Raw genomic sequence first — 25,456 nt, forward strand, 5'->3', positions numbered from 1 at the left:
ACATGCTGAGAGAACTGATGAGAAGTGAACACAGGTCCATCCGTCTCTCTGGCAGACTCGTGCCTGCTCGTGCCTCGTTAAACCACGCCCCCTCCGCTCATTTAAAATGCAAAGATGTCAGCCAATCACAACAGTGGGCGTTTTTACTGAAGTCTCACAGCAGACACACCTCTTGAAGCAGGGCATTCAGCCACAGGGCAAACAGCAGTATAGAAAAAATGCCTTTTATTTCTAAATTATGAAATTTTATGATGTAAAAATCATACTAATAATATAAGTACACCTCAGAGAACACTATAAAATAATAGAAAAATGCCATGCCATGGGACCTTTAAACAGACTGTTTAAGGTTAAACACTGCAAATTCTGTATAACAGATAAAAGATAATGTTTACTTTAGAAAAAAATTAAATGTTATATACAACCTTCTAGTCATTGAGAGATCATTTTATTAAAGAAATGTAATAAACATCTTTACAAATGAACTACAACTTAAATTGTAATACATTTTTTTCAATATTCTTTTTAATAAAAATAAATAAATCACTTAATCAGTCGAAGCAGCATGAGCATGTGACTCACTTACCCACAAATCATCACTTTCAGTCATCTCTGACTCAAGAAAAACAGAGAATTGTTATGGGTACCGTATATATATTTAAGTGACCTACAACACTAACAAGCAATATTTACACACACAAAAAAAATAATGCTTTTGTTTTGATCCACAGAAAATATTCATATTTATGCATACTGAGTGTCAGGATCCTAAAATGTACCCATTCTTCTGCTGAAGCTTCACGTCTTATTGCCTGTATCCACTTTTGTCTCCTTAAACGCTCGTTTTTTGGGGTCGACAGCTTATAAAAACTTAGTTCTATGTTTTTTAGCTTGTTTTCTGTACACCCTGTCACATATCAGCTTTTAGACATTGTTCTGTTTTTTGTTATAAGTAAAAAATGACAAGGAGGCGCTTCACGCAATACAAAGTCAATGTAGAGCGTTGGATTGCCCCCCCCCCCCCCCCCGGTGTGGGCGTGGCCTAAATACACTCTGTCTCATTTCCAAATGAAGTCAAAACCGAAGTAGCAATTGTCTCTGAACAACATACAATATTACTGTTTCTTCAAATGAAACAGTTTTGTTATTTATTAATGTAGGCATACATTCTACTTGAAAAGCAATAAAATACACAGAGTACCAAAATGATGCCCTGTCCTGTTTTCTTCTTGAAAGCAATGTTCGCCCCCTTCTGATCTCCCCCCGTGTTGAGAGCCACTGCCCTACAGTAAAACACATTTATCCTTATACTTATCTTTCAGCTCATCAATCTCTTTTTGGTGTTTCTCTTCCATTTCTTTCATTTTTTCTTTCAGATTTTTCTCTTTTTGATTTGAGAGTTCACTTAGTAAACTGTAGTCTTTTTTATTCTCAAAACACTCTTTTTTATGCTGTAACTTCAGTGCCTGCATCTCTAGATCATGCTTTGACATGAGAGCATAAAAGTCTTTCATATATTTCGCTCTGAATTCATTGAATTCTTCTGCTTGTTTTCTTGCCTCATCTTCGTACTTTCTTTTAATTTCTTTTAATTTCCGTTCATACTGTTCCTCCATCTCTTTTCGTTCTTTCTCCTCATGTTCTCGTTTGGCTTTATCTTCTCTCTTTCTCCTCTCCTCCTCTTCTTTACGCTCTCGTTCAAATGCATCTTCAAGCTTTTTCAGTTTCTCTCTCTCTTCTTCCCTTCTCTTCTTCTCCTCTTTCACTCTTTTATCCCACTCCTCCTTCCATGTTTTTTCCCATTCTTTTTTTTGATTTTTCATCTCTAGTTTGCTGTTCTCATACTCTTTCTCTATTCTCTCTCTTTCTTTAAGCTCCTTCTCAATCCTCTCATTCTCCTTTTCTTCTCTTTTTCTTTTTTCATCTTCAAATTCTTCAATCATTTTCTTTTCTTTCAGCTCCCATTCACTCCTCTCCTCTTTAAGTCTTTTCTGGTATTCTTCCTCATTTTCTCTCTTCAGTCTCTCTTTGTGCATTTTCTCCATTTCTCTCCTCTCTTTCTCATACTTCTCTTTGTATTCCTGGTCTCTCTTTTGTTGCTCACTCTCTAACTTTTTCCGTTTTGCTTCTATTTCTTGCCGATCCCTTTCCCATTGCTCCTGTTTCCTCTTCTCCTCAAATCTTCTTTGCTTTTCAGCTTCTTGTCTTTCTTTCTTCTCCTTCTCTTCTTGTTCATCTCTTCTCTTAAGTTCATTTTGCAAGAACTCTTCCTTGATTCTGAGTTCTTCCTCTCTTTTCTCCCTCTCTCTCTCCATGAGTTCTCTCTGTTTGTCCATTTTCCTCTCTATTTCAGCAATCTCCTGTGTGTACTTTTCATGCAAATGTTTTCTCTCTCTCTCCATTTCCATCTCTTTGTCTTTTAATATTCTTTCTGTTTCCTGTTTTATGGCAGCTTCTGCTTCTTTGAACATATCATTGGTGTAACATCCTCCTCCATTCTTTTCAACCATTCTGTTGATTTGTTCCAGTAAGTCAATGACTTGTTTAGAATCACCTTGATTTGTATTGTCAATCACATGATATCTTTCTCCGCAATCTCTGATTAACATCTTCATATCGGAATCAGCTTCTTCCAGGTAACTCTCAAATGTCAGATCTTTTAGCATATCACCATAGGTGAATATTATAATGCTGAACATCACAGCATTTTTTCCAAAGGTTTCCTTGATCATATTTAGAGTTTTTGTTTCTTCCTCTGTGTATCTTCCGATTCGAATCACCAGCAGGAACACATGAGGTCCTGGAGAGAGGAGGCTGATGCACTTCAGAATCTCTTCCTTCACTACTTCATTTGGGACATGTTTGTCAAACAGGCCTGGGGTATCAACAACAGTTACTGGAGATCCATTAACAAACCCCTCTTCCTTCTGACACGAGGATGTCACTGATTTCAGACTGCAACCTGATTTAAAGACTTCTTTTTTGAGAATAGTGTTTCCTGTTGCACTTTTCCCACTTCCAGTTTTCCCAACAAGTACAATCCTTACACAGTTTGTACTCCTTTTCTGACGCTCCTTTTCAGCTGAAGAAGAGAGAGGGAAAAAAAAGTATTACTATTATTTTGTTGTTTACATCTTAATATTAGTATCAAGGTTTCACAATCACAAGTGAGAGTACCCCTGATTACCACTTGAGGGCATAATTCAGTTCAAATTTCCAACAAACGAAATTCCAAGCCAAAATAAAACAAAATGGTAAAAAAAAGTGAACTTTGAGTTACCACCATGTAAATTCAAACTTCCCTTTCGAAAGGGAACTCTCGCTGCGTCTAGCTGACGCTATGGGGAACGCCCTCGGCGTGACTGGTGTCTGAAGCTACTATCGAATCATGGCAAAGTCTTTGACCGACGTCAGCCCATGACGTCATCAACATGCGACCCGGAAGTATAAAAGGGCGCCGTGCCAACACATACACATCTTTCTCGTCTTCAGGGACTGTCTGTTTGAACTGCTATACGAGTTAAGGTAAAACAAATTCAATTATTAATACACACGAGTGTGTATTTACTGCCTGGGATCAAGAGCATGCACAGTCAAGTTCATTTGAAGTTGTTAGTGTGTGAGTGTGAGCGGTTTTCAATCTGAGATCGCTCCACTCTAGTCCGGCTTTTTTCCTGAGGGAAGAAAGTTTGGCATCTGGGACTGGATGATGCTGTCCCGCTTAAGCTGAGGCTGAGCGTTGGCATACATCATGGGTTCTCAGATGCAGCTCGCCGATCGTCGCGACGATCTGGGGCTAATGAGACTAAACAGCAAGTGCTCTTAGGGATGGCTGGTGAGAGTGGTATGAATCCTCTCAGCCACCTTGACCGTGTATGCTGAGCTGGTGAATGTTATGGAACGTGCTGCGGGCAGGCTGCTGCTGCCATGTTGGCGCGTTAGAGGAGAGATCGCTCGTGATAGATTGCATGATCGATTTCTCCTTGGCCATAAACCATCAGCTCAGATGAGCCTTCCATTCCTTCTTGATCTTCTTACAGAGATCGAGAGGGTATGGAAGAATCCATATTCTACCCAATGTTCATCGACATCACCGTTTTAACTTCGCTGATGTCGAGGGGATAGGGGAATATGGATATGTGTTGAGGCTACCGACTGGCGAGGAAAGTTTGCGAACTTTTCTCGCATTTCGTGGGCATCAACACTGAGAGCTCAAACTCTGCCTCTCTAAATCACGTTGTGCTTTAATGGCAGGGGCATACACGGCAGCGGGTCAGGCTGGTGCTGCTTTTCACACCATGGCGGTGTTTCAGGCGTACCAGGCGGACCTGCTGGAGGATCTCGACCAGGGGGCCGGGCTGTCCCCTGAGGCGGTTGCTGAGCTGCGCCGCACCACAGATCTGTCTCTCCGGGCCACCAAGCAGACTGCTGCTGCTATCGGCCGCTCTATGGCGGCTATGGTGGTTACGGAGAGGCATCTGTGGTTGGGCCTGGCTGATATCGGGGAGAAAGAAAAGGGTTTTCTCTTCGATTCGCCGGTTTCGCCTACTGAATTTTTCGGCACCTCCGTGGAGGCGGTGGTTGGAAAGTTCAGGGAGGCGAAGGCGCGCTCAGCGGCATTTAAGACATGCATACCGCTGAGATCCGCGCCCCCACCCAGGCAGGCGGGACCTGGTCCTTCACGGTCTGAGGACCGTAGGCAGGACCAGAGTGCTAGCGTCTCCTCTCGTGCCCCCCCCTCCTTGGAGGAGCAGGGTACAGAGGAGACGGGATTCCCGCGGGGAAAAAGGATCTAAGGGAGGTGATCCAGGACAGACATTCTCAACGAGGGCGTTGGTGATGGATCACTTCCCTTGAGGGCGATTACATCATAGCCCTCTCCTTTTTCCTTTTTTCTTTTTATGACTTTTACCCAGGCGCTTCTTACATCAGGCCTGAGGCGGGCCTATGGTGAGTAGAACTATGTTCTGATGGCCCGCCCGGACTTGCTCAGTGAGAACGCCCTTTCAGGCATTCAAGGGCGGTAGAACATGGTGGTGAGAACCGCACAATGAGTCTTCGCTCAGCATGCCGCAGGTGAGAGTGGTCATTTTTGTGTGTTATACTAAAAATATGTATTACTTACAGACCCCAGGTTCCTGTACAGAGTTGGGTATTCATCAGAGAGAACTGTCTTTCCCCTGCTTAGTTAGGCTTTAACACAGCACCATTATCTGGGCTATGTTTGTGAGCGTGTGTTGGCTTTCCCTGGTTGGTCAAGATGGCGCCAGATAGGCCACCGCTTATGGTTATCAGAAGATGGGCCTCCTCTCATTTTGAGAGTAGTGTTTAGGCCGCCGCTCTTTTCTTTGAAATGTTTGCGGATTACTAGGCGGTAGCACACTTTTCTGTTAGAATGTAGTGTTTGTCTACCGCCTAGGGTTATTATGTGTCTTTGGTTCCCTAAGCCACTGCAGGTTGGATTAGTTTGTCTCTGTTACGACTGAGCGCTACGGCGTCAGTTGGTATGTGGGAGAAGGAGGCGCGTTGCTGAGGCACCGTCACCTTTTTTGTTGTACTTAGATCGGAGGCCTCCTCTCATTGAGAGTCGTTGGTTTTAATAGCAGTCAGTTTGTTTGTCTGGCAGTTATTTCTCGTTTTTGCGAAACTCGTACAGCTTGTAGGCTTCTACAAGCCTCCCTGGAACGGGTCCCCATAGTAATGGGTAGCTATCATGTGTTAGGCCTCAGCAGGCCTCCATGAAAACGAGCCGTTGGGTCTATTATTACTACAACCCACATTTTTCAAATATGGCTGTCCCAGTTAGCAGGAAGGATTGCACCGTTCTCAAGAGTAAACGGTGACAGTGGTAGGCCTTATCAGGCCTCTAGTAAGGCAGGTGACAATGCTTAAGCATCAGGTACTACTAGCCTAGCTGGCTATCAGGTTAAATAGGGGTAAATACGCTCTCCTGAAGGTCGGCTGTCAATTGTAGGCCTCAGTAGGCCTCTTGAACAAGGCCCATTATCAGTTGGAAGGCCTCAAACAGGCCTCACTGGAGGTATGTACCGATGAGCGCATCAGGACAGCTAGCCTGGAGACTATCAGGTTGTAGGCCTCATCAGGCCTCCCCGAAGGCCCGCTGGTAGGTGTAAGGCCTTGCTAGGCCTCCTTGAGGATGAGCTCTCAGGTTGTGATCACTACCAGAAGCAGGTTGTAGGCCTCATCAGGCCTCCCTGAAAGGCCTGCTGTTAACTCTAAGACTTTACTAGGCTTTCCTGAGGGTGAGTTCCCAGATTGTGGTCACTCTCAGAGGCAGGTTGTAGGCCTCCCTGAAAGCCTGCTGTTAATTCTGCCACTCCTGACACTGCCACTCCTGCGGCCCTCTCAAATAATTTCTCTTTTTCACACACCTCTCGCCAGATTGGGAGGGGCGGAGGTACTGGTCTGCTCATCTCAAAGGATTGGATATTTGAGCCCATCCCTTCTCTATCTGGCAACTGCTCATTTGAATCACACTCAATCACTGTCACTCACCCTGCTAAAATCCATGTTGTAGTTATTTATCGTCCTCCAGGTCAACTGGGTAACTTCCTGGAGGAATTGGATATGTTACTCTCTCACTTCCCTGAGGATGGCACTCCTCTGGTACTGCTCGGTGACTTCAACATTCACCTTGATAAACCCCAGGCTGCAGACTTCACCACTCTTCTGACCTCATTTGATCTTAAGCGAGTATCTACTACAGCTACTCATAAATCAGGTAACCATCTTGATCTTATCTACACACGCTACTGCTCCACAGACGTCACTTTAGTTACTCCTTTACACACCTCAGATCACTTTCTCATCACTCTTAACCTCCTACTAACTCCTAACACAACACACACTCCTCCGCTGATTACCTTTCGGCGTAATCTACGCTCACTCTCTCCCTCCCGTCTATCCACTATGGTTTCCTCCTCACTCCCTCCACCTGCTCAGTTCTCAGCACTGGACACTAACAGTGCTACTGACACTCTTTGCTCCACTCTTACATCTTGCTTAGACAACTTCTGTCCCGTTTCATCCAGGCCAGCCCGCACCACTCCCTCTGCCCCCTGGCTGTCTGATGTTCTCCGCGAACATCGCTCTGGGCTCCGGGCGGCAGAGAGGAAGTGGCGCAAAACTAAAAACACTACTGACCTGACCCTGTATCAGTCTCTTCTCGCTTCTTTCTCTAGTAACGTCTCCACTGCTAAAACTACATACTATCACAACAAAATACACAACTGCTCTGACTCTCGTGCACTCTTCAGAACGTTCTCTTCGCTCCTCTGTCCTCCTCCCCCCCCTCCTTCATCAACTCTTACAGCTGATGACTTTGCATCATTTTTCACACAAAAAACCTCCTCCATCAGCAGCCAATTCTCCGCACCACAAACCGACACGCACATCTCAACAACCATAACACATACACTCCCCTCCTTTTCTCTGCTCTCTGAAGCTGAAGTCTCCAAACTCATCCTTTCCAACCACCCCACTACCTGTCCGCTTGACCCTATCCCCACTCACCTCCTTCAGGCCATTTCTTCTTCTGTTACTCCTGCACTCACTCACATTGTCAACACCTCTCTTCACACCGGGACTTTCTCCACAGCATTTAAGCAGGCTCGGGTAACCCCACTGCTTAAGAAACACTCTATGAACCCAGCACTTTTAGAAAACTACAGACCGGTATCCCTTCTGCCTTTCATTGCAAAGACACTCGAGCGAGTTGTTTTTAACCAGCTCTCTACGTTTCTTGAACAGAACAACCTCCTGGATATCAACTAATCAGGCTTCAAAAGCGGCCACTCAACTGAGACTGCCCTGCTCTCGGTTACGGAGGCACTGAGGCAGGCAAGAGCGGCTTCCAGATCCACAGTACTTATCTTACTGGATTTGTCTGCTGCTTTTGACACAGTTAACCACCAGATCCTCCTGTCAACTCTCATGAAGATGGGCATCTCAGGAACTGCTCTCCAGTGGTTCAAGTCTTACCTCTCAGGTAGGTCCTTCAGGGTGTCATGGAGAGGTGAAGTGTCTAAGTCACATCATCTAGCCACTGGAGTTCCACAGGGCTCAGTGCTTGGACCACTTCTCTTCTCCATCTACATGTCATCACTGGGATCGGTCATTCAGAAACATGGCTTTTCCTATCACTGCTATGCAGACGACACTCAACTCTACTTCTCATTTCAACCAGATGATCCCACGGTTGGTGTTCGTATTGCTGCCTGCCTAACAGACATTTCTGCCTGGATGAAGGAGCATCACCTGCAACTCAACCTTGCAAAGACTGAACTGCTTGTGGTCTCAGCCAACCCAGCACTTCATCACAATCTCTCCATTCAGCTAGGATCATCAACCATAACTCCGTCCAGGACAGCCAGGAATCTTGGAGTTGTGATCGATGATCAGCTAAAATTCACTGACCACATTACTGCAACAACCCGGTCCTGCAGATTTGCATTATACAACATTAGGAAGATTAGAGCCTTCCTATCAGAGCAGACCACACAACTCTTGGTCCAAGCTCTTGTTCTCTCCAGACTGGACTACTGTAATGCTCTTCTAGCAGGCCTTCCGGCATGCACTATCAAACCCTTGCAACTGATCCAGAATGCAGCGGCGAGGGTGATCTTTAACGAGCCGAAGAGAGCGCACGTCACGCCTCTCTTCATCAGACTCCACTGGCTACCAATAGCCGCTCGCATCAAATTCAAGGCACTGGTACTCGCCTTCAAAGCAACCACTGGCTCTGCACCAATTTACCTTAACTCGCTTGTTGGCGGCAGTGGCTCAGTGGTTCATGTAGGTTGTCTACAAACCGGAAGGTTGGTGGTTCGATCCCCGGTTCCATATGACCAAGTGCCGAGGTGTCCATGAGCAAGACACCTAACCCCAGCTGCTCCCGACGAGCTGGATGGCGCCTTGCATGGCTGACACCGCCGTCGGTGTGTGAATGGGTGAATGTGAGGCAAAAATGTAAAGCGCTTTGGATGGCCGTAGGTCTGTTAAAAGCGCTATATAAATGCAGTCCATTTGTTCAGACATACACACCCTCCAGGAGTTTGCGTTCTACCAGTGAACGACGCCTTGTGGTGCCATACCAGAGAGGCATGAAATCACTGTCACGGACCTTTTCCTGGACTGCCCCCACCTGGTGGAATGACCTGCCTATCTCAATTCGAGCAGCCGAGTCTGTAGCCATTTTCAAAAAACATCTAAAGACGCATCTCTTCCAGCAGCACCTGACCAATCAAGAATAGCACTTAACATTCTATTCATTTTTCTGTCTGTCTAATTTATTTATAAAAAAAATAAAAAATAAAAAAAAATCCTGTGTGTTCTGTGTTAGATTAACTGAGACTTGTTACAGCACTTGCATACTGTAGCCTCTGACTGTTGTAGTTGCTTCTATTGCTCTCATTTGTAAGTCGCTTTGGATAAAAGCGTCTGCTAAATGACTAAATGTAAATGTAAATGTAAATGTAATTCTAGGCCTTAATAGGCCTCCCTGACTCGAACAAGGTAGTAGGCCCCATCAGGCCTCCCTAAGGTGTTCCTGGGGTCCAGTCATCTGAAACAGTTAGCACGCATTGCAAACAGGTAGCAGGCCTCTCCAGGCCTCCCTGAAGGCTGCTTATCAGGTAGTAGGCCTTAATAGGCCTCCCTTGAGGGCGAGTTCCTTAATCAGGATGCTCGAAAAGCCTGCGTAGCTTGACTGTCGAGTCCCAGATGGTTTCACTCGAACGAGGTAGTAGGCCCCATCAGGCCTCCCTAAGGTGTTCCTGGGGTCCAGTCATCTGAAACAGTTAGCACGCATTGCAAACAGGTAGCAGGCCTCTCCAGGCCTCCCTAAAGGCTGCTTATCAGGTAGTAGGCCTTAATAGGCCTCCCTTGAGGGCGAGTTCCTTATTCAGGATGCTCGAAAAGCCTGCGTAGCTTGACTATCGAGTCCCAGAAGGTGGTCACTCGAAAGAAGTAGTAGGCCCCATCAGGCCTCCCTAAGGTGTTCCTGGGACCCAGTCATTTAGCACGTATTGCAATCAGGTAGTAGGCCTCTCCAGGCCTCCCTAAAGGCTGGTTATCAGGTAGTAGGCCTTAATAGGCCTCCCTTGAGGACGGGTTCCTTAAACAGGATGCCCGACTAGCCTGCGTAGCTTGACTGTCAAGTAGTAGGCCTCCATTAGGCCTCCTTGAGAAAACAAGGGTAACCTCAGCAGGCGGTATTGCTGTCAGGTAGTAGGCCTCACTGAGGCCTCCCTGAGGACGGAGTCCCGAGCCTGGATGCTTGAGTTTTCCAGCATGGCTTGCGGTTAGGTAGTAGGCCTCTATAGGCCTCCCTGGAAATACCCGCTATCAAGTAGTAGGCCCACAGGGCCTCCTTGAAGTTGAAGTTCCTGAGCTAGGCACTTTGATTACCAGTTCTCTGTGAGAACTTGTGGTAGTTGGGCCTACAGCTGGAGGTTACTCGCCAGGCAGGCTCAGCTGCTCCCCTCAATGAGGGTCGTCTATGAGTGCTCAGCCGCCTGAGCCTGGTCAGACGGTCGTAGGCCTCTCATGAGGCCTCCCTGTTAGATCAGTCATTAAGGCCCTTTCGGCCTCCCTACTGCTTTGAAACACAAGCACCTGGTAGATCCTTGATTTGAGCAGGCAGACTCCCCTCGATAGCAAGGGTTGAAAAGCACTACGCTGAGTATTGCTCTCTTGGATAACCCGTCTCTGAGTTCCGGGCTAAGTAAGACTGCCTTTGTTTCAGTCCCTTAGCTTGGACGCCCTTTGGGCACCATCCAGTGGCTCTGTTTTGAACAGACAGGGTTGGCTAAACCGAAGTGTCCATAACACTTAGGGCACCAGGTCAGGCCTCCCTGGTGGCACTCGGGAGAACTTTTTTCCGAGTAGTGACTGGCTGGGGTTCCTTCGGGTCCCCTAGCCACATTCCCTTGAAGGGACCCCTTCATTGGAAGTAGTGGTCCCGGGCCTTCGAGCTGTCTAGATGGAACTCCACGCAGTGCGTTAGGGTTCCGTTTAGTTGTATAGCTTGGGCTATGACCGTACGGAGTGCTGTCACTGTCAGCCCAGGACCTGAGGGGGAATCGCTCAGGTTTTTCTATGAATTACTTGAGTTGACAGTTGTCACTGCCAATGGGCAGACACTCCCCTCAGCATGGCGGCGTTGGTATATCGTTCCCCATAGCGTCAGCTAGACGCAGCGAGAGTTCCCTTTCGAAAGGGAACGTCTAAGGTTACGTATGTAACCTCTGTTCCCTGAGAACAGGGAACGAGCGCTGCGTCGCGTTGCCATGCTTCAGGGCCTATCTGCCATACAGTCCCTTCAGACGAGAAGATGTGTATGTGTTGGCACGGCGCCCTTTTATACTTCCGGGTCGCACGTTGATGACATCATGGGCTGACGTCGGTCAAAGACTTTGCCGTGATTCGATAGTAGCTTCAGACACCAGTCACGCCGAGGGCGTTCCCCATAGCGTCAGCTAGACGCAGCGCTCGTTCCCTGTTCTCAGGGAACAGAGGTTACATACGTAACCTTAGACGATTTCGCTCTTTTAATTTGAATGAATGCCTGAGTAATATGCCTATTTCTCCTTCCATTAAAAATAATGGCTAGTGCGGTGGCTGGGATATACAAACCTACCAAAATAGGCATTTCCATTAAAGGGTAACTTCAGTGATTTAGCATTAAGCTTTGTACTTAAACTGGGTCATTTTTGCAGTAGAAATGTGAAATTATTTTTGAATTTGGTGCCTTCTAGACTGAGAAAAGACAGAAAATGTACTTTTGTCTCATGTAGATGAAAGACAACAACTCCCAAAATGCACTTGCTTCGCTGCCCTACGAGGCCACTCTGTACACCGTCGTTTTGATCTTCATAGTAATACAATCATTTCGTTCAGTTAGAGAATAAACACTACAATTAAAAACTGAACGTGTCTTTTCAATAAAGTGTGAGTGAGCCGAACGAAAGTCACGGCACAGACGCAGCAGGAGTCAGATCTCATTCCTCACAAGAAAAGAGCTGAGCAGAGCTGAGGTAACGTTAAGCGCCAGTCAGGCACGTTTTCAGATCGCATATGGAAGCTAAACTATACTAGGAATTCATCAAAAAGTTGAAACACTCACTTAACTCTGCACCGCGCTGCATTATGATTGTCCGTGCGGCCGTCTGTGTCTTACATTCTGTGTGTGAGATCTCTCCCCTATGGGCGGACGAGGAACAGCTCCATCTAGTGGCTGTAGTCTTTAGCCTCTGGCCACAAAATCCTCCGAAGACTTAATATGACGATATTTGCGTCATTGGAGGAATTTTTCCAGAAATAAAATGCATAATTCTCTCATCTCAGTGGGATATGAGGGGGGAAAGTACCATAATTTGAATATACTACCGGGTTTCTACTGATACAAAGCCTAATTCTAAATCACTGAAGTTACTCTTTAAAGGGGCTATATGCAACTTTTTCCCCAAAATAAACGTAACAATAGCCTTTTTATTTTACCATTTATGACTCAAACATCTCCTGATGAGCATACTGACACCTTGTCCGCTCACAGTGGGTGCACCTATAAGCCTGTATCCTATTTTTCCTATTTTCTGGCGGGTCGTTTTTTCCCGCGCTGTCTGCGGATGTGACGTCACCACCGCTGCGAGAGCGAGCAGAAAATAAGAGCAGTTCTGTTTTTTGGCCACAGGTGTCAGTCGCAAGTTTAAATTTCAGAAAAACGCATATAGCCCCTTTAACCGATGTCTTGCGACTAAAACTTATTTTTTTCCTCTCGTGATAAGTCATTAAAAAAATTGTGCCACCGTTTTTCCGCAATAGTTTTTTTCATTGACAATTAGAAAATATCGCAAAAGTTTTGCGCAAATCTGTAATGGAAATGCAGCTATACTGTCACAACCATCTATGGTCACAATGCAACGAGTTTGTGGAAAGATGTAAGTAGATGCAAGTATTAGACAACTGTTTTATGATATAAATGTTCGACAGTAATAGCCTAGACCAGCGGTTCCCAACCTGTGGGCTGCGGCTCCGGGTGGGCTGCGAGATAACTTAAAATGAATTTGAATATATTAATATAATTCATACATTTTATTATTGATACGTTAAGTAATAAAATACAAATTATATAAATAAAAAATATACATTTCAACAATCTCCTCTACTCCTCTACAAAATCCACCTCTCTCGTACGTATTCTGTTATTGTTTTGGATTCGGCGCAGCTCAAGGCGTTTCTAATCACGCTGTGGGAAATATAGTCTGAACGGCGGCTCAAAACCCCCAACCGTTTCATGAACACAGGATACGCAAATTACACATTTCAGATGGATAAAGCAAACCAGTTTCTCTAAAAAGTTTTGATGGATGACGGTTGTAATGAAGGTAAAGACGATTGCAGTGACATACATTAGGCATTGTGCGTGTCCATTATAACTGATGCGCAAACCGCGTATGTACGCTCTCTGCTCACTGAATAAAGTTTTGTTTGGGTGACGATTGTAATGAAGGTAAAGACGATTACAGTGACATCTAGGAGTCATACATTGGGCACGCGCGAGTATGTTATTGATGCTCAAACAAAAACGTGCGCTCTCGGCTCACTGATCGATATAACATCGTATTTCAATATATTCACGTAGTTGTCAAAATGAATGGACTTTGAGTGTTTTATAACGGATGCTCGCCGAAGAAGTGTGCTTTGGAGAAGTTTGTGAGTATCAGTGGTGTTACACGGGCATCAGCTCCATATTGTTTGTTCTGATAGAGGAACTGTTCACTGATGTTTCCACACATTCAGAAAATTTTTATTTTTCATTTGTATTTTAGTGTGTTTATTAATTATGAATGGACCCGTATAGTAGTTATTTGCGGTCCTTTGGCATCTTCCTGTGGTCTTGTTTGGTATGGCAGGTTGACTTTTGTTTATTTGTACTTATTGTACTGTATAACTGAGCAGAGTAAGTACTTCTAAGTTGTAAAGAATGTCTGCAAATTATGTTTGCAAAAAAGAACACTGAATGTTAATATATCGTGATTTTTTATTTTATTTTTTAAATAACATTGGTGGGGGTCGGTGGGCCTTGCAGTATTTATTCGGAGAGGAGGGGGGCCTTCGAGTAAAAAAGGTTGGGAACCACTGGCATAGACTATCTAGTGTAGCCTATGGACACGGGTTAAAGATCCAAAGCAGAGGTGGAAAGTCCAGTGGTCAGTAAGAGAAAGTCTTGCCATATGTTTATTCCACTCATGAACTCAGTTCAGCTGATTTCACTAATTAATTCTACCTCCTGGCTGAAAAACTGATACTTAGCAAATCCAGGGGTTTGGAACAAAATACAGAGCAGGACTTTTTCTGATCTCATCAGAGGAGGGTTAAACAACTCCACAAACAGCATTACCAGCTTCACACATTACTAACCAGACTGACTTTATTTCTGTCTGACGTCTACAGAAGTTCTTATTGAGAATCAACAGAGGTTTAGATGTTGATGATTTATTGAAAATCGCCATTATGGTGATCAGTGTTTGCTTTAGTTGGTCTCTTGACCCTTAACTTTTTAACATCAGATTTTCTCTCGTTGCTGTAGCTATGTTTGTTATGGCAAGAACAGCAAGAGAAAACATGATCAGATGATTTTGGCTACTTGATGATAGACAACATTAATTTAAATATAACATTTTGAAAATATGTTGGTTATACTAAGAGAAAATCAAGTCTTTATAAATCAGTCTGTGAACCAGACATATGGAAAAACTTACAGCACCATGAAACAACATGATTTAAGATCATTTGTGAGTATTGATATAAACACTAAATAGAAAATATACTGTATATTGTTTAGACATTTGCATATTAAGGTTTGTCTTACCTGTTTGTTTGATCATTTTTAACTCAATGTTTTCTTCCTCCAGTTGAATCCTCTTCTCCATCTGTGCTTCGTGATATATAGCAGATGAGTAGCGAGTATTCCTGCTAGTAATCACATTGAGCAGTTCTGAGAGCTGCTCACTTTCAAGTCTTTGCTCAATGTGTGCACTAAGTGTGTGGTATCTGTTCCCGCATTTTTTAACAATTCGTTGAATATCTCTGTTTCCATGTATAAAATCAGTAATGACTTTGTCCTTTCTGTTACCCTCCCATATGAACAAGATCATTAGATGATCCCAGAACTTCCCATCAGCTGTGTCAAATATGCCACTGACTTCCTTAATTTCTCCTTTATCATCATCAGTGAGAGGACTGACAGGAAGGACCAGGAGAAATGTGTCTATGTTAAATGAACAGAGAGACAGAGCACAGTGTGCCTCACGCAGCACATCCTTCTGAGGCAGATATGTATTGTACAGCTCCGGCATTTCAACCAGGGTGACCTGATATCCAGATGAAGGTGTGAAGCATACACCCTCTCTCTTCACACATTCGCGGATGGTTTCAGATGTTTGCACTCGTGGCAGTATTGTATTTGCTGTAAAAGTCTTTTCAGCGCTGCTCCTTCCAAACATCACCAGATTTAGATTTTGAAAAAAATAGCTTTGCACTGAAACAGTTTGTAAAATAAATCATAATCCAAATTAAACACTTTTCAATTCATGTATTAACTGAATAAATCCTGTGGAGCAGAAAAACAGCAAAAACTCCAACATTAAATGAACATTCTTCAGAGTTAAAGTTAATGAGATAATTAAGTGATGATTGAGCATTAGTGAAGACACCTGATGATAACAAGCAGAATCACTGAATGATGTGATCAGTGTTTATTTGAGTGGGGCTCTATTTGAGTGGGGTTTTATAACAATAGTTTTTGTCTGTCTCGTGTAACTGCTTTATAGCACCCAGACAAGGCCAGAGAAATGTGATCAGGTGTTGATGGTTGTGTTTGGGCATAATCATCATGAGCTGAATCACTTATGTCCTTTAGAGCCTAATCTTTGAGTTAGGTTTACTTTATTGATTACAGCAGCTCTGTGATTCTACAGCATCAGATCTGGTGTTTTCAGTATAATCAGAGGGATTTTTAAAAGTTATTCTGTTCAAAAGAGGTTTGAACCTCACTGTTATTTAGACACACAGAGACATCAAGAATCAGCGTATGAATCTCAACAATGGTGACCATCAAAAAGCTTTTTTCCATGCAGTCTGGGTAAACCACTCAAAACTCACCCATGGCTCCCAGAATGCATAGTGACATGAATAAATTATAATATGAATTGTTTTAGTAATTTCTTTTATTCTTACCATTTTCTTTTATTTTGGCTGTTTTATGTGACTTTTAAGTAGCTTGTTTTGTGATGTCCAGATTTGATCTGTGTATCTGATAAGCTATTTGTCACCATTGTTGAGATTACTTTGCTGATTCTTGATGTCTCTGTGTGTGTGTGTGTGTGTGTGTGTGTGTGTGTGTGTGTGTGTGTGTGTGTGTGTGTGTGTGTGTGTGTGTGTGTGTGTGTGTGTGTGTGTGTGTGTGTGTGTGTGTGTGTGTGTGTGTGTGTCTAAAGCAATAGAGTAGTTAAAAACTTTTTGCAGAATCTCATACTGTAACATCACAGAGCTGTAAAATCAACACATCACCCATATAATTAAAGATTGATCTTAGAATTATATTAATGCATTTGGCAGACATTTTTATCCAAAGCAATTTACTTCAAGATACAAGTTGCTAGCGCCACACTCTACTGTTTGAGCTACAGGAAAGCTCAGACAGTAATATAAGTTTATCGGGTCACTAAATGATGATTATGTTAATAATGTTAATCAAAACATAATCAACCCATGAACAGATTTTGTGCTTTCTTTGCCATAAATAAATGTGCTTTCAAAAAACCTAATGTTAACCAGTCAAGGGTCAAGAGCCCAACTAATGCCAAGTTCAGACTGCCCGATTTTAGCCCGATTTTGACTCGCCGACAGGTTTTGCGAAATCGCAGACAAATGCCTGAAATCATAGGCAAATCGGTGCTTGTGCACGTGAGTGACAATCAAACAGTGTGAATTCAAACTCCAGCTGTGTGAAATGTGTTCTGACTGAAAATACAACGGCGATGAACTACAGCCAATGAGAGAGCAAGATACAGGCCAGCGGGAGGTTCAGGGAGGAGTTATAGACCACAATATCAGTATATGTAAATTTATATCAAATATGCACTGCCGTCTATATTTTTAATAACAATTCCAGTCTCACGCGAGAACTCCAGTCTGACGCACGTGTGATCTTGCATTGTTTCCTTCTCACTTCTCGCGTGTGTTTGCTTGTGAAACGTAGTTTGCGGACAGGACAGATGTCTGTGATTCTTCCTCTTGTACAGTCATGCAGTGTGAAACCCCCTGTCGCTGATCCATCGGTCAGTGTGAACACAGCAGTGACTGAATGCTGGCCCAGATAGTCATGCAGTGGGAAAAGAGCAGTGATCCGACGAGTTTGAAAATCGTGCAGTCTGAACTAGGCTTTAAGCAAACACTGATCACCACAATCCTTCAGTGATTCTTGTTATCATCAGGTGTTCATCACTAATGCTCAATCATCACTTAATTAATTTCTTAATTATCTCGTTAACTTTAACACTTCTTCAGAGTTACTTTAACACTCTTGAGTTTGGAGTCAAATAAACTCTGAGGAGAGTTAATTTAACACTGGGGTTTTTGCTGTGAAGACAAAACAATTGTTTGATACAAAGTCCTCTAGTATAGTATGAATATTGTGTTGAGATTCAAGGATTGGTAGCATGACAGTGATTACTTACAGTCTTCTGTTGCACTCTGGTGTGCAGGTTTCCTCGATGACACTGACTGAATTACTTTTTGTTTGAGCTTACCTACATGAATTACATGAATTTGAGCTTTGTTTATATTGCATTTATATGTATATTTAACATGAAGCTTTATTTAATACCCTGCCACAACACCTACCACTCTTATTTGAGGAACTTGACATATGACTTTTTCCTCTTTGTTCCACTGTTTCCATCTTTTTACTCTCACATGGCTGTTCAAATGATATTGATGGCATATCTGGTGGTGACTCGTAAATGTCCGGGGTGAAATGCCTTCCCTTATTCTTTGTATCCAAGGACTTGATTTTTTCAAATAACTCGAACTGAGAACACCCATCTTTAAATGTGTAGTACTTCCATCCTTTGAGTAAGCTCTTAACAGCTTTATCCTCCTTAACACTGTGGTATTGCATCAACGCTACTATGGTATGTTTCATAGTATCATCTGACAAGTTATTAATAAACTCCATGATATCACTGTTCTTCTCAGGGAAATCTAGATGCAGAATCGGCAGAAGCACATGTGGACCTGGAGCGGACATTTCCACACAACATTTCAGTGCCTTAGAAATTTGGGCTACAGGAACCTGTCTGTCAAAGAGATTTGGTGTGATGATCACAGATATGCGTTGAGTCTCAAAGCATCCTCTGGCTCTCTCAGGACACTGCTGAAGACAAGGAGGAACTTCGCTGTCAAATGCTGCTCTTCCTAAGAGAAAATTTCCAATTGAGCTTTTTTCTGCCCAGTTCTCTCCCAATATCCACATTCTTAGTTCAGACACTAGAATTAAAGAAATCATGCATAGTGTTAGTTCTGCCAGATCATGTCAGTCAAGCTCGGATCAGCTGATCCATGCCTATCGCATATGGTGCATTTAGTATTATTCATCTGCTTTATTGCATTGCTCAAGAGCTAATTCCCCTCCTTTATCCCCAGCTCCTCCTCTCATCCACAGTTGGGACTTGGTTTTCTGATATTCCTCCTTGATTCAGACTCATTTACAGTATCTTGAATTATGTTGTTACATTAAATTATTGTCATTAAGAACATTGATGATACCTGCAATACATTTATATCGGTTATGTATCGTTAACTCTGCACTCACAGCTTTTATCCATGCTAAGTTGCATGAATGGGAAGACCAAAACCAAACCATCCAAACTGACAGAAGTATTCATATGTTAACATCAGTGTTCAGTGTTGGAAAATAAGTTACTTTTAACCCTTAAATGCATGACTGTTTCGCCAAACATTCTTACATATTCGAGTCCTTAGCGACCTGTCGCGATAATATATACAACTCCTGATATTAGAGTAACAATTACAGAAGAATAAAATAAAACATATTTCGTTACCATTTGGAGCTTGGAAGGGTTCAGTTTGAGCAGATGTTTTATACCATCATCACTGTCCTCATCAGAACTCATTTCCCACTACATTCTGCATCTGCTTATATTCGCCATCTCACGCATATCCTCAAAACTAATTTTCACCGTCTTCAAAATCAATATTTTGATCACTGACAGCTTCCTTACCCAGATCCATCATCAAGTGACAGTGACACTAATATCTGATTGTGTTCAGCACTTGATCTGCAGTAAATCGCTGAGCCATTTCAAGTTTTGCAGATTATAATGATTATTGTTTTGTTTTCTGTCTGAGGTAACTTTGAGTGAAACGTCTCTTCATCATTGTGTATCAGACATTGCCACCTTGTGGAATAAAGATAAATTTAACTTATTTCGTCATTATAAATTCATTTATTATTGTGCAGAACAAAATGTATGTACAATCTTACACACTTCGGGTCATTTGCGACCTTATACAATTTTGACAAAAAAACGAGTGGAAAAACAAGCATTCAATTATAATTTTATAATTTTTTCTTGTTATATTGTTTAAAATGGATTGATTGAGGAATACTAAGAAGGTTGATGTCTAACTTTACAAAATGAATGAGGAGGAGGGTAGTGAAAATGGCCTGGGTCGCTTAAGCATTTAGGGGTTAATAAAGTAATGCATTACAATATTGTGTTACTCCCTAAAAAAGTAACTAATTGCATTACTTAGTTCCATTTTATGGAAAGCAATGCGTTAAGCTACTTTTGCGTTACTTTTTCTCACTTGGGCTGGGCTTGTTTGTTTTTTAATAACAACAAAAAAAAAGATTTATTTTTGGCAAATGTAAAGGCCCGCTCACACCAAAAGTGAAACGAATAAGCCTGATGCTGCGTTCACACCGAACGCGAATAGAGCGTCTGGAGCGAGTGATTCCAATGTTATGTCAATGTAAAGACGCGTTGACGCGTGTCTGGAGGTTCTGCGGCGCGATAGACGCATTTAGCGCGGTGCAATGGACGCAATTTTGTGCGAAAGAAGTGAATTGAGTGTCTTGCGCATTACGCGCAAGTGATTTTATTTGGTGCTTTTTGTGCATTTGAAGCGAATTTGCGTTTGACGCCCGAGTTGAAAAATCTGAACTTTGGCATCTGTTGGCGTCTGTCTGCTCGATACTCGCACCGATGCGGGACAACAGGTCATCCAACTGGGCACGGGACAGGTGAAAGTAATGCTGAAAGTGGCCATCATCAGGCGTAGCTCCTGGAGCAAGAGGTGAAGCTCGCCAAACTGGGTTCGCCTCCGGAGGGTCTGGACCCAAGTACGACGATGCTGACCCCTACACCACTGTCCAGAGCAAATACAGAGCGGTGACTCTCTCGATGAGCGCTTGATCAGCATCAGCCATCTTGCAAACAGACAACCGCCTAGCACTTGCCCCTCCCACTTGCCCCTTTCGCCTCGAACGTTCGTCTATTTCGCTTCAAACGCTCGATTTATACGTGCGTCCAATTTGCTCTGGATTCAAAACATGCGTCCAACTAGACGTGAATTTGACGCTCAATTCACGTTCGGTGTGAACGCAGCAATAGTCAATTCATGAGAAAACAAAGTAACTTGCATTACTTATTACTTATTTAGTAACTCAGATATTTTGTTGTAAATTTAAAAGTACTGCGTTACTTTAGTAACTTGAAAAAATAATCTGATTACGTAACTTGAGTTACTTGTAATGCGTTACCGCCAACACTGATCAAAACAACAGACATAATGGTAAGAAGGTTTTATAAGAAAGCATGTTATGGACTTTGTCTTTGCACTTACGGGTTGGAGGACCACTCATGCTGTTTCTTCTCCGCCCTGGTCTGCTCTCCTTGCTCTCCGATACATCTGTTGATTAATTGCAAGATGAATTTCAAAAACTGCTTACATTGGTGCTGAACAAATATCAACCTTTTGAACCTTCCCAGCATTGCACAGTTTGGATGTCAGATGAATTAACTCATCAGCTGATTGGTAGAGCACTCCATGACCTGATTTGTCGAATAAGCGAAAGACCCAATATGTGCAGCTCTGTTGAGGCTCCATGACTGAGCTGAAAGACCCTGTTGAAATACGTTTATTTGATAACTTGCTGAAGTTTTTTATTTATATTGTAGCACACACGATATGAAGGTTTCCACATGATATGGGCCAGATTTACTAACAGCTTGCGCCAGTGCAAACCCTCTTTTGCGATACTGTCAGGATTCACTAAAGACACGCAGTGATACATGAGCGCTGAAAAGGCGTGGACAGATTTATTTGTGTGGCTGATCTTATTGCGTATACATTTGTAGGAGTTTTCTCTTTCAGACACAAACTTCATGGAGGAAAGTATTTAAATCAGTCACTTAAGGTGATTTACTAAGGTTTGCGCGTCAATTTACTGGTATTTGCGCCAAAACAATCCTGCAGCACTCCTCTCAGAAACTGAAGCCTCCGCGCATCGATCGCCCCCCAGTGGCCGGTCCCAGTATAGCTCATAAACTCCACCTCTCCATGTATTAGAATGGAGGCGAGACAAACTAAACAAATTACACTTCAAATAATTGTTTCCTAAAGATGGTTTCTGTCATTTTAGGCAGTTTTTATCAAGATGATTTCATTTCAAGTGTTCGTTTTTTAAATAAGTTTAGTTTTAGTGAGTTATTTGATGCTATAAAAACGGGGGGTGTGACGTCATGATTGACAGCTGAGATTGACGGTTTCTCTGAGTGAAGTTGTCACTGAAATTTTTCTGGATTTTCGGGAGGAGATTGGAGCTTTAGCTTTAATTTCAACATTTCCATAACTGTTTATTTCACACCATCATAATGAATTGTTCTGCATCTGTGAGAGTGTGGACGGGCTTTTGATAATCGCGCCTCTACTTCCTGCTCTCTACTGTGCAGACTCGGTCGCAAATCTGCGCAAGAAGACAGCGCCGTATGCGGGCCTCCGAAAGCTTCAACTCTCGTCAGCGGAAGCCAATGAAGTCGCGTCGTCCATATTTTTTTACGGTCTATGGGCAGAAATCATGTTGATGGATGTGATTACTAACGTTACTGTAGTCTGAAGCAGAGCAGGACCGAGTGTTGTGGAGCTGAGGAACCGCTGGAGCGATTGTTCATAAGATGAACGCAACACACGCCTCGCGAACAGCGGGACTTTTATCATGCCACAGTCGCCGGCGTCATTTCCGCTCCTCCGCTCATGAGTGTGAGGTAGCGCAGCTCTGTTGATCATATTACACACATCTGAGTGTGTTGATGATGGGATGGCGTTACTCTGTGCGTTCTCTCAGCGGCTGGTATGACACTTGTTCACACTGCAGAGAGAGGAAGCATTTCTGCAGAATAAAACCAGAAACTGAGGGGAACGCAGATATGATGTCATCAACAGGCCACGCCCCCACACGTCCCGGTTCCTCGGGTAAAATAGCAATTTCTCACGATTTACAAATAGTTGGAAAAATTTGGGATAATCGTAAGTACTCAACTGAACAAAATATATAACTCTGGCCTAGTGGTTTTTGGATATTTTACTGCAAAAATGTTACATAGTGCACCTTTAATTGGCAAACTTAGTTCAGGAGAGTCATGCTGTAACACTGCATTACAACGTAACTCACTATGAAGATAAACTAGTGTTCCATGTAGATACAATTCACATATTTCCTGTTTGATGGTGCATGAGTAAAAGAAAGACAGACAGAAGAAGTGTGCATGTTGTATTCTTACCTGCACTCAAAAAAATAGCACATTGGTTGAACACGATTTAATCGTGGACAGTGGTTCCACGTGATTACACCACATTATCTTAACAACAATGGATGATGTTCAACCAGCTTGAAATATTTGTGTTCATTTAACATGAACAGATAACATTCACTAAACATGATTTAAATACTTATTTTTAACTTGAATTAATGTTTTTTTATTGAACTTCAATTAATCATGCTATCTTAAATTTAATCCTTGATGTTAAACCGATATGTTTACATCACTTTCAATGAATCCCATTTAGTCAAGTTACTACTATGTTATAAATGAAAGAATATCACCCATTTTCCCCATAATTCAATGATGACTACGGAGGCAGCAAATACACTCAAAAAAATTACTCTTTGAATGATCATTAAAAAATCATGGAAAGCATTTCCACATGATTAACTTGCTTTATATTATTAAAACAACTTTACTAGATTGAGCAGGTCCTCACCCCAAGCACACGCTCTACACTTCACCACAATGGTAACCTCCAAAAACACTAACATAACACAAACTTTTAAACACCAACATAACAAAACATTAACCATTAAAAAGTCTCTCCATTTTCTCATCTTGTTAAAAATGCATCAAATTGCACTTTATTTAAACATTTACTCTCCGAATTCAGCCCCTTTGCAAAGCATGATGGTAGTGAAAGCCTTATTTCTTTGAGTTACTTGATTGAAACATGTTATTTCAAAATGAAAACTTTATGTTTAACCAACGAGTGACAGTTTTAAGTCAGTTTAACATGACACAATCATGTTGAAATGAAAAATAGCCAAAATGGCATCAATTCAACATGAATTGTTCAGGTAAAGTGATCAAAACTGAAAAATCCTTTTTTTGAGTTTGCTCATCAATTTGTCTCCCGTTTAAGTAGGAGTGATTAGTTTGGCTAAATGTGTAGCTGTGAGGTTACACTTTTAGATCACTTTGTCCTCACATTGTGACCACATCACGTGTTGACTGTTTTTTTTTTTTTGCTGAGTATACATAGCTATACTTTAGACAAATGTTTAGAAATCAACTAAATCTGAAGAAAAACAATTTATAAACTGGTGACATTTAGGGATTTGTTGATTTTTCTTACTACAAATATAACAACAACAACAACAAAATATTTGAGTGTGGGTTTGGGTTAGTTTCTAATATTTTTAATTATATGTTTTGGTGGGTTCATTGTCAAGCACCAAATCTAATTATTTTAAAGCTGCTATATGGTCATGTTATAATTTGCCTCGCTTTGTAAAATTAAATTTTCTTTCTAATGGCTAAATAACAAAAACTGTATACACTGGAACCAAAAAACAAACAAATGTTTGTACAAGATGCAGGAGCACAATGCTAAGGAAGTTGTAACTTACACTGTTTGGAATACCAAATGTGAGCCTTGTCTATACATGTAACAGACATGCAATAAAGTTACATGTTACAGTGTAGTAAAATTGCTTAAATGACTATTTAAAACATGTTGGATCATACTCACAACGTCGAGCCGCCATTTCATAGTTCCAGGTTTGACTATAAAAGTGAAAGTATTTTATTTTGCTCTTCTGAGGCATCTTAAAGGTGCAGTAAACCTAACATTGCAAGTAAAGCAGGGGAGTTTAATATGTGCATACTTTCTGCACTGTTTAACGTAATGCCATAGAACAATATGTAGATTATAACAGGTATTATTTATTTTTATCCCACCACTAATATAGGCTACACATTCTGCTACACATTTCAGTTTACACACACACACAAACATAGTGTAGCAACTCATAATGTAATAACTGCACATAATGTAATAAGTACTACATTGTTATTATAATAAAATGTTCATGATGCAACGATTTTCTCAAAATGTAATAAAATCTCGAGCTCACAATGCAATAACAATTTTTACATTATGAGACAATTATTACATTATAAACTCACCAAAAACATGTCATATTTTCATTATTGTATATAGCTTTTTACAATAATGTCTTAAACTACCTGTGAAATGCAACATTTAAATAGTCATGCAATTATTATTATTATTATATGTTTATTAAACATAAAGCATTGGTATTATTTTACAGAACATTTTAATACATTTTAAAGAACGTTTGCACCTTTAAACTACTACTACTGGATTGTGTAGGCAGGTTAAGACTGGATTAACATTTTTACTGTAAAGGAAAACCAATGCTTTGTTTATTAATAATAATTATAATTGCATATTTAAATGTTGCATTTCGCAGGTAGATTAATACCGGTGTTAAATTATTAAAAATGTAAGGGAATACTAATATGTTTATGTTTTATAAGCTATTAAAATAATGAAAATATGACATGTTTTGGTGAGTACATTTTTTTATTATGTAATAAAAGATTTTATTACGTTTTGAGAAAATTATTACATTATGAACATTTTATTAATAATGTAATACGTATTACATTATGTGCAGTTTCTACATTATGAGTTGTTACACACAGTCTTGTTTTACTCAGATATCTACAAATCACTGAGCGCATTCATGTTTTGAATTAACAGCCATTAT

The 25,456-nt window shown here is 41.8% G+C and overlaps 1 protein-coding gene across 1 annotated transcript; it reads right to left on the reverse strand.

Moving 5' to 3' along the window:
- Positions 1–437: 437 nt before the first annotated feature.
- Positions 438–24,444, reverse strand: LOC307124684 (GTPase IMAP family member 8-like). The gene is made up of 6 exons (XM_079814083.1): positions 24,412–24,444; positions 20,956–21,021; positions 17,929–18,573; positions 17,763–17,834; positions 14,894–15,562; positions 438–3,082 (listed from the first exon to the last, which is right to left on the reverse strand). The coding sequence occupies exons 1-6, from the start codon at positions 24,425–24,427 to the stop codon at positions 1,284–1,286; spliced, it is 3,267 nt and encodes a 1,088-aa protein (XP_079670209.1). The 5' UTR covers positions 24,428–24,444; the 3' UTR covers positions 438–1,283.
- Positions 24,445–25,456: the final 1,012 nt, after the last annotated feature.

The sequence above is a fragment of the Gobio gobio genome (genome assembly GCF_949357685.1).
Source record: "Gobio gobio genome assembly, chromosome: 1".
NCBI lineage: Eukaryota > Metazoa > Chordata > Actinopteri > Cypriniformes > Gobionidae > Gobio > Gobio gobio.